Source organism: Otolemur garnettii, unplaced genomic scaffold (genome assembly GCF_000181295.1).
Source record: "Otolemur garnettii isolate 467f Iridium unplaced genomic scaffold, OtoGar3 scaffold00024, whole genome shotgun sequence".
In the NCBI taxonomy this organism is placed as follows: domain Eukaryota; kingdom Metazoa; phylum Chordata; class Mammalia; order Primates; family Galagidae; genus Otolemur; species Otolemur garnettii.
This window is the reverse complement of record NW_003852419.1, coordinates 804,614-814,869: the sequence shown is the minus strand read 5'-3', so window position 1 is coordinate 814,869 and position 10,256 is coordinate 804,614. Positions and strand designations below refer to the sequence as shown.

Below are 10,256 nucleotides of genomic sequence, written 5' to 3'. Positions count from 1 at the left end.
GTCACAGCTCACAGCAACCTCCAGCTCTTGGGCTTAGGCGATTCTCTTTCCTCAGCCTCCCGAGTATCTGGGACTACAGGCACCCGCCACAACGCTTGGCTATTTTTTTGTTGCAGTTTGGCTGGGGCTGGGTTTGAACCCGCCACCCTTGGTATATGAGGCCAGCATCCTAACCACTGAGCCACAGGTGCCACCCTAAAATTTTTTTTTAACTATTTCATATATGTAAGAAATAAACAACAAATACCTTATACCTACTTAAATAGAAAATACTAATTACCTCAAAGATTCCTATTAATTTATACTTAAGGAAAAAATGGCTTGGAAGCAAGGAGAATATATACAGAGAGCTTATGAAGCATAAAAATTATACTTTTGGTTTGTTTCCTATGTTACTAAAGAATCAGCTATAAAATTATACTTCTGCCATTCCAAAATATCCTTTTATCTGCATGATGTCATATATCCTTAAATTTTGATTGGTAAAATTTCCCCTGGTTCAGAAATGTCATACTTAGGAATACTCACACTGGATCTACTGGAATTTGGAGGGGAAGAATTAGAAAATGAAAGTATGGGCATCTGTTCTGGTCTGAACTTGTACATTTACTTCACTGCATTCACCGAATCTTTCTTAGCCAACAGAAAGCCCCAAATAAATAGAAAGAAAGAAAATTCTTAGCAACTCTGACCATAATAGGGTTAGTCATGTAGTAGAGTACAACGCAGGCCAATTCATGTGCCCAGCAATCTGTAAGATTGCACTTCCTCTTTCCTGTTTGTGGATATACAGATTTTCTTTGCATAGAGACTAAGGCACAATTTTTTCAGACAAAAACTAAAATGAAAACCTCTGAACCTCTTCCTATCCCCAACTTGAACACAAATATCAAGGTTAATAATGCTCAGTATTGAAGGATATGTGAACAATAAGTCAATGTTTTAATATGCTATTGTTTTTGACATTTCTGAATATACCATGAGCCCGGGAGAGAAAAAAAAAGAGAAAAACTAAAAACGAGTCAGAGAAATAAGGTTGTTAATAATACTGTTCTTCTAATTTTCTTTTTAAAAATTAAAAAACCCACTGCTATTCTTCTCCTATGTGAATTTTGAACTAAACTAAATCAGAAAGGCTAAGAATCATGGCTGATGGTTAAGATCAAGGTCCATGGCAATACAATTTAAGGCTTTTTTTTTTTTTTTTTTTTTTGGAGTTTTTGGCCCAGGCTAGGTTAAACCTGCCACCTCTGGCATATGGGGCCAGCACCCTACTCCTCTGAGCCACAGGTGCCGCCCCTAAGGCTTTTTTTTAAAACTTCTGAATATGTCTAATTCAATTCAACTGCCAAGCTTAGAAATTCAGGTGAATGGATTTGAAAGATATTAATTAAACCGCTAATTCAATAGATGATCTTAGGCTGGTTCAATTTATTTTTGACTTTATGATCGTTTTATTGGGACGTAACTCCATCCTAAGTCAAGGAGCATCTGTACTTTATGATGGGCTCATACAAATGTAACTGCATCCATTGACAGTTGAGGAACATCTGGACTTAAGAGGGTTTGACTTAAATTTCTCAAATTTACGATGCATGTGGTAGGGTATTAATGCCCTTTAGATTTAAGATATTTTCGATTTACTAAGGGTTCATCAGGACATAATCTCACTCTATGTTGAGAAACATCTGTATCTACCTGCTAAAAAATATAGAATAAAAATCTTTCTGAGCAGGGGAACAGACTCCCTGATGCATAAATCACATAAGGTGATTTCCACACAAAACTCTAGACAGGAAGGAGCTGTCTGAGTGTGTTTAGGGGGAGGTGGATGAACCACAGAAAAGACATGGTGCTCTGCCAGTCCCCAGGGGAAACGTCTCAGGAACTTCAGGAACTTCAGGTTGACTCATCATCATCTCCTTTCTCTCCTTCTCTTTTCCTTTTTTTTGGGGGGGGGAGGGTGTGGAATCTCAAAAACTGACTTACCTTGCTAGCTCTACTGCTCTCTCTGCATCTGGCCCACTAATTTTAGAACCAGGTCTCCAATTTTTATTTTTAGTACTCCAAACTTTGAAGAAAGTACATGGTACTAGGACATTTTTTCAAAGTTTGATTGTCCTCTTTAAATAAGGAAAAGCAGAGTTGAAAAAGGTTATTTTTAATACCCTTCTTCTAATTTTTTTCATTTACCATAGGAAAGGGCAAAGTGGACCTGTATATTTGGATACAAAAGGAACTTAAAAGAAAAGAAGAGGACTGAATTTATGAGTTTATTCCTTTTTCCCATTTTATCATATGGCAATACATTCTGCCTTCATTGAACTAGCCCAGTACAGAAGTCTGCCATTATACTTGTTAAAACAAACTCATATTAAAAAAAAAAAAAACACACATTAATATCATCTCTAATTGTTTCACACTAAACTTTTTTTTTTTTTTTTTTTTGCAATTTTTGGCCAGGGCCGGGTTTGAACCTGCCACCTCTGGTATATGGGGCCAGTACCCTTACTCCTTTGAGCCACAGGGGCTGCCCTACACTAAACTTTTAAAGAGAAAAATTCAGTGCAGTCAAATGTAGGTTATATATGCTTAATAAGTAAATAGGTAAATAATTTCATTTAAGAAAGATCATTGTGAAGAATTTTAAAAACAAAAGCCATGTTAGTGACTCTCATATTGTTCCACTGCAGCTCTCTCTCCTGGTCTGGATAAGAGATGAAACTTCAAGAACACTATGTCAGAATTACAAGGAATGAGTTTAATATGAGAACACTGTACCTTTAGGTCCTTTCCCAGGGGTAGGCTCTACAGTAGTTTTGCTCCATATAAGCATGACTCCACCTGAGTCTCCAGTAAGAACATCTCCATTCCCCAACAATGCTAAACACTGCACAAATTTTGGTTTTTCGTATTTCTACAATGAAACAATGAGAATTTTCAGTTTTCCCTCTGGTCTGATGATTTCATGCTTACTTGACAATTAAAAACATTTAAGTTTTATATATCTAGTAAAGGTATAACATTCTGATCCTTACCCCAAAAATCCCCTGTTTTCTTGTTAGTGAATTGCCACTCCAGGTCCAGAAAAAAATATGAGATTTACCACATGTTATTATGGTATTTGCGTCTGTTGGGTGGAACTCCACAGCCAAAACAACTTCATTTGTTGTCTATGAAGAAAGAAATAAAGCTTTAGATACTTATCTCCATCAAGTATCAATCACAGCCACTGACATAATTAGAACATTTTTTAAGAAATGTTTTTTCCCAAGATCTATTTTTCTAAAATTTTAATAGATTTTTAGAATAATTTAAATTTGATGCGCTTATTATATCACTTTTTATGCTATTTATTTATAAAAACTTTGCACTAGGAAGACATTTGAATTATATAGCTTTAGATTATTTTAATGTCTTGCACATTCAGGAAAAAACTATAAAATACAAGAGCAATGCACATTCTGTCTTAAAGAAACTGCCACTTTGATAAAAAAGAAAGTCTTTCTTTTTTTGCTTCTCTACTGTTATTATGGCCTCTTCATTCATTTAACAAAACATTACTAATTTAGAGATTCATCCTTTTGGTTGAAGCCTTAAAAAGTAGATTTAGAATGAACAATACCGACTCCTCTAGAAATGAAAACAAAAACAAGAGAACTCCCAAAGAGCTTTTTATACTCTCTTTCCTTGTATGTTGCATTAAATTTAAAAGATTTAATGAAAATGAAAAAATGTAAGATAACAGGCATGGAGTCCTAAGTGAATTAAAGAAGTTTTTCATAAAAATGGTGTCAACGGAGGGTATTGTTTCTAAAACATTTCAGTAAATCATAATTAAATTCCTTCTGAGTTGTTATTTTATGGTAAAATCACCTACTAATTAACAGTGAGGTGAAACCTACCTACATGTCATAAAGCTGTTCAGTGTTGGTGTTTACTTATAGGATGATCATTAATGCACCCCACCGTTTTTGGGGGGTTTTTTTGCAGCTTTTGGCTGGGGCAGGGTTTGACCCTGCCACCTCCAGTATATGGGGCCAGTGCCCTACTCCTTTGAGCCACAGGCGCCGCCCTGCCCATTTTTTTTTTTATTTTTGAGACAGAGTTTCATGTTGTTACCCTTGGTAGAGTGCCGTAGTATCCCAGCTCACAGCAACCTCAAACTTTTAGGCTTAAGAGATTCTCCTGCCTTAGACTCCCAAGCAGCTGGGACCACAGGCGCCTGCCACAGTGCATGGATATTTTTGTTGTTGTTGTTGCAGGTATCATTGTTGTTTAGCTGGCCCAGGCCAAGTTTGAACTCACCAACTTCAGTGTATGTGGCTGGCGCTGTAACCACTGTGCCACAGGTACTGTGCCAAAGCCCATGTTTTAACTTAGCAAAGAATTTTATGTGCAGAGAGGTGTTTCTTTTTGCACACCAACATGATAAACAAGGTGATTTTATGAACAGAGTAAATTAAAGATAATACATTTTGTTATATATTACTAAAATGATACTAATCAAATGTAGAGTTGATCTAAATTTTTTTCTTTTCCCATGGCTCCAATATTTCTAAAAGTTTCACATTTCTGTTACTATCATTTGGGTTGAGGGTCTTTGCATAAGCATATAAATAAAACCCAAATAATGAAATATAATCTGAATCCCTTTTTTCCTTAACTAGAATTCAGGTCTAAGATGAAGGGAAAGTATAGCATATTTTATTGTTGTAATACTCTACAGTGGTTAGTATGAAACTATATATATTTTATAGGTCTAAGTAAATTTTAAATGTAATGTGGTAATCCCCAAACAAAAATTAGTTATATCTCCTCCAGAACAATAAAGTCCTTTGAAAATTCATTAGGTAGTCCTTAGTTTTCACTTAGACAAAAATCAGAACTACTTATGGTTGACTCTTCTGCCAAATGGAGATAATCACAGGTTATAAAGTTACCTACAAATAGTCCCAGTATACAACCCATGGTGCTAGGGATGAGATAGTCAAGACATAAATTGTGGCAATTGATGAAATTAAATCACTTTGTGTAAGAGTATTGGTTTACAGGATATTTTGTCTTTTTATTAATGTATAATACACACATATATGAAAGCACACAAATTCTAATAGCTTGATAAATTATTACAGATTGAAAACACCCTTGTACAGCATCCAGAGCAAGAAATGAGACATTTCTAATATCCTAGAAATGCCTAGATCCCCTTTCTAGCCACTATCTCCTACTCCTGACTCAACCATTATCCTGACTTCTAGCAGCATAGATTAGTTTTGTCTATGTTATTAAAATGAAAACATAATGTACTCCTTCATGTCTGGCTCATGTTGTCAACATTACATCTGATATCTATTTATGTTGGTGCATTTAGTAGTAAGTTATTCATTCTACTTGCTGTATGGTATTCCTTTCATAAAATGACCACATTATTGACTTATCTATTCTCCTGCTGTTGAGCATTAGGATAGTTTCTACTTTCTTGGCTAAAATAGCATTGTTATTTGTCTTCCAGTGAACATATGTATGCATTTCTGTTGGGTTTATGCCTAGGAAAGGAACAAGATGAGTCAGAGGGTATGAAAATGTTCCACCTTAACAGGTACTGCCGAACAGTTTTCCTAAAGGGCTGTCCCAACTTACATGCCCGGCAGCAGTATATGAGAGTTTTAATTCCTTTGTATCCTCATGACCCTGCTTTTTTTTTCTTTTTCAGGTAAGCTATTTTGGTACACACATATCTCACTGTGAGTTTAATTTGAATTTTCTCAATCACTCATGAGGTTAAGTACCTCTTCATATGCTTGTTAATCACCTGGACACCCAGTTTTTTAAGTCTTCTGCCATTTAAAAAATTAGATTATCTTTTTCTTGCTAAAGTATACTAGTTCTTTCTTTAGAAAACAAGTGTTTGCTGGAAATAAATGTTGCAAATATTTTCTCACACTCTTAATGATGTCTTTGGATTAAGATAACTTAATACAATTTTCATATTTCCCCTTTTATAGTTAGTACTTTGTCTTATTTAAGAATTGCTTATCAAGGGTATTCATTATTTTCTTTTAATAGCTTTATTGTTTTTTACCTTTCATGTTCAGATCCATAATCTATCTAAATGTGATTTCTGTGAATGCTGTAAAGTAGGAGTCAAGATTAACTTTTCTCTATATGGATATCCAACTATCCAATTAATCCAGCATCATTCATTGAAAACATTACTCTTTGCCCATTGTATTGCCACCTTTGTCAGAAATTAAGCAACTGTTTTGTATAGTCTGTTTCTAGATTCTCTATTTTCTTCCATTGATCTGTTCTTGTACCACAATGTCTTAATTGCATGTTTTGATATCTCATAGCTTAAGTCCTCCAAATTTATTCTTTTTCTTCACAATTGCTTGACCATTCTTCCCCTTCATATTTCCATATATATTCAGTTTTTCAAATTCTATAAAAATTCAGGCAGGCATTTTTTACTATTTTGAATATACTGATCAATATGCAAAGAAGTGATATCCTTACTAATCTTCTATTAGTAACAATGTAATATCCCCCTCCCCACTTCTTTTTTCTTTTGAGATAAGAGTCTCACCCTGTTGCCCAGACTAGAGTGCCACGATCTTAGCCTAGTAGCTCACAGCAACCTCAAACTTCTGGATTCGCGCAATCCTCCTACCTCAGCCTCCCAAGTAGCTGGAACTACAGGTACTTGCCACTATGCATGGCTAATTTTTCTGTTTTTTGTGTTTTTTTTGAGACAAGAGCCTCAAGCTGTCCTCCCAGGTAGAGTGCCATGGCATCACAGCTCACAGCAACTTCCAACTCCTGGGCTCAAGTGAGTCTCCTGCCTCAGCCTTCTGAGTAGCTGGGACCACAGGCGTCCGCCACAACACCCAACTATTTTTTGGTTGCAGCCATCATTGTTGTTTGGTGGGCCCGGGCTGGATTTGAACCCACCACCTTGGGTGTACATGGCTGGTGCCTTAACCACTTGAGCCACAGGCGCTAAGCCATAATTTTCTGTTTTTAAGAGAGATAGGATCTCGTTCCTACTCAGGCTGGTCTTGAACTTCTGAGCTCAAGGGATCTTCCTGCCTCAGCCTCCCAGAGTGCTAGGATTATAGATCTGAGTCACTGTACCTGGCCTATAATACTCCCCCTTCTTAATAGGTCTTTCTTTCATCAGTAAGGTTTTACATTTTCCTTTCTGAACTTTAAATTTATATAAATCAAAAAGTTTTGCATCAGTTTCCCAAATACTTTTGTCTTAAGCAAGGATAGAACCCAACTACAGTAAAATAAGGTCAACATATAGGGAGAAGCTAAGAGGAGACACAGTCAACCTAGTGCTTCAGCCTCTTAAGTTATTCCTGAGACAAAATCCCCCTCTCGCCTTTACCAGAGGTCTTCTCCTCCTTACACGGGAGTCAATAAAGTCTCTGTTTTAAGTTAGCTTTAGCTGTTTTGCAGTCACTTGTACTGGAAAGAGTTTCAATGCAGATATTTAGGATACAGAGTTTAGAGAACTTACTGACTACTAGGATGTGATAAGTAAAAAAGCAGTCATGAACGATGCCCAAGTTTCTAGTTTGGGCAGTGAGGTGAAATGTATCAGTCACTGAGGGGCAAAACTGGCTGGGGGCTAGGAAAAGTTAGTTAGATGCAAGCATGTTGATTTTGACTTGTGGTAGGGGTCATTCAAATAAAGAAGTCTGGCAGGCAACTAGAAATATGGGTATAAACCTTTAAGAGATCTGGACTAAAGACAACTAACATGAGACTCAGCAGATAGACACTACCAAGGCCATAGGGGCAGGATATGGTATCAGCGGAGGATCTGGAATAAAACTCTGAGGAACACCAACATTTAAGTTCCTAGAGAGGAGATTCAGGAGTGTTCAACAGGAAGAAAATAAGACTTCACCTTGTAGATTTTATTATAAAAAATCATGTATTTAAACTTGATGGAATTTCCTTATATTTCAATGTTAAATTACCGTGAATTGACAGCCAGAAGACAATCTACGCCTACATTTATGTTTTTTAAAGTCTGAAGTTTTCTGACACCTTTTATTCCTTTTAAGTACAATCAAATCTACTCTGTGTCTCTCAAAAGATTAACCTACACAAGAAAAAACAAGACATAACTTCTTTTTGATGAACAAGCTAAAAGCCTGAAGCTTGTGCAAAACAAAACTGCTAAAAAAGAGAAAAGTTGGAGAGAAACGTGATGTTATTTAAGAGTATGGCAAATATGTCATATCCTTCTTAAAGCCATTCTGTCACTAAGAATTCCCTCCCTATCAGAGGAAGATCATTTTTGACCCATATAAATACAGCTGCAATGCTAATTATACACACTTCCTGCAATTTATATCCTCATCCATGCAAAGGGATCAACGCTATTCTACAGCAATTGTAAATGCTATAGCACTTTCTATAATAATCTTACAAGCCTAATTAAGACCAAAAACTTACTATACAAGCCCTTCACTTATATCAGCCATATTCCTACGGTTGAATTTTTTTTTTTTTGAGCCAGAGTCTCGCTATGTCACCCTCTGTAGAGTGCTACGGCATCACAGCTCACAGCAACCTCCAACTCTTAGGCTTAAGCGATTTATCTTGCCTCAGCCTCCCAAGTAGCTGGGACCACAGGCACCTGCCACAACACCCAGCTGTTTTTGGTTGTAGTTATCATTGTTGTTTGGCAGGCCCTGGCTGGGTTCGAACCCACCAGCTCTGGTTAATGTGGCTGGAGCCCTAGCTGCTGAGCCACAGGTGCTGAGCCAGCTATGCTTGAATTTTTCTTCTAGATTTCTATAGCTTTAAAGATTGAATAAAATAACACATTTAAATAAACAATCAACGGCCAAGAAGCGTGCCCAACCTTAATTTTGAAATTAGCCATCTATTTGGGCATTTCAGCACCAGAATGTTGTCCGAAATACTGACATTGCTTCAAGCTGCTTGACTGTTTTTTATCTTATATAACTGTAGTGTTAATTCCATAAGATAAATCAATACATCTCATGAATTTGGCCAGTAGATTTGCTCTTGCAACTTAAGGATATGCAATATAGTTTCAAGTACCTGCAAAACAAATAATGTATTCTAAAAGATAATACTCAATTAAAATCTCTGATTTACCTTTATTTCTGCTCCTTTTGATTTTTTCTGCCAGTCCCATACAGTAAGCATATGCTCATTGGAGTCATCAATAACACATAAGTGAACACCTGAATCCTAAAAAGAAGTCAAGTCATTTAAAAATTTCTGGATAAAGCTGATTTTCTAAGAAAGAAATATCATATTATTAACACTGTCAATAGTAAGATAATCCAAAATCCTTTAAATTCACTATTCCTTGAAATATAATACTATTTCCTAAAATTATATTTTCCTCAGAAATAGAAAATACATTTTTAAAGAATTTTTCTATTTAAATTTTTTTCCCTTGGGTTGATTCCTACTTGACATCTGGCCACTGCTATTATTCAGAGACAGCAATTAATTTTGAGGCTACCCTACTCCCGTCTGCATCCTCTTCCTTCCTGCTTCCTGTCTTAAGGTATTTTCCCTTGAGGTAGGCAGGAAGAATTGTATACAATTTCCTAACTTTGCTCCTGACTAAATTTTGATAGTCTGATGAAATAATATAACTAAGATTAATTGGCTACTTTAAAGTTTGCGGATTTGTTTTGTGTGATATCTGATTTACAATAATGTGAATAGTCAAGTTAAATAAATTAATTCCTATTTTTTGAAACCATTTTCATTCACTTTCATTCAGTTTAAGGGAAACTATGGATGAGATTAAGCAACATTTTTTTCTAGTAGCCTTTGTTGCCTGACAATGTCCATGGAACAGAGAAAGGACCATAGTGAAGAGTTAGAGGCGCTAAAGAAGTTACTACTCTCTTCTCTTTACCTTTCTCTCCGCCTGTATTGGAAAGATTACGTGAACTAGGATAAGTTAAAGTATGAGCCAAGTGCCTTCATGCTAGTAAAGTTCCTAAATTTACCCAAATTCATATTTCTGCTCTACAACTGACTCTTCTTCCTTGTTCCACAAAACTTTTATAATCCAAGAACCGAAGAGATCACATGAGTACATACATATATGTATATGTGTGTATTCTAAAGCATAAAAGAAGCCCAACAAAATCTAGCGAGTATTTATCTTTGAACCTATAAAAATACAGATCTAAAAATGTATATGGTTGCCTGCATATACAACCATAATTATATAGAATTAA

General features: G+C 35.9%; 1 protein-coding gene across 3 annotated transcripts in view; it reads right to left on the bottom strand.

Annotated features, from left to right (window-relative positions):
• EML4 (echinoderm microtubule associated protein like 4) overlaps window positions 1-10,256 on the bottom strand; it is a 170,595-nt gene that overhangs the window by 40,028 nt on the left and 120,311 nt on the right. For all 3 annotated transcript variants that reach the window (XM_023512055.1, XM_003787871.3, XM_023512056.1), the window contains 3 exons: window positions 9,148-9,243; window positions 3,039-3,173; window positions 2,782-2,917 (listed from right to left, as the gene is read on the bottom strand). In XM_023512055.1, the coding sequence (XP_023367823.1) occupies window positions 2,782-2,917; window positions 3,039-3,173; window positions 9,148-9,243 (367 nt within the window). The remainder of the gene's footprint in view (window positions 1-2,781; window positions 2,918-3,038; window positions 3,174-9,147; window positions 9,244-10,256) is intronic.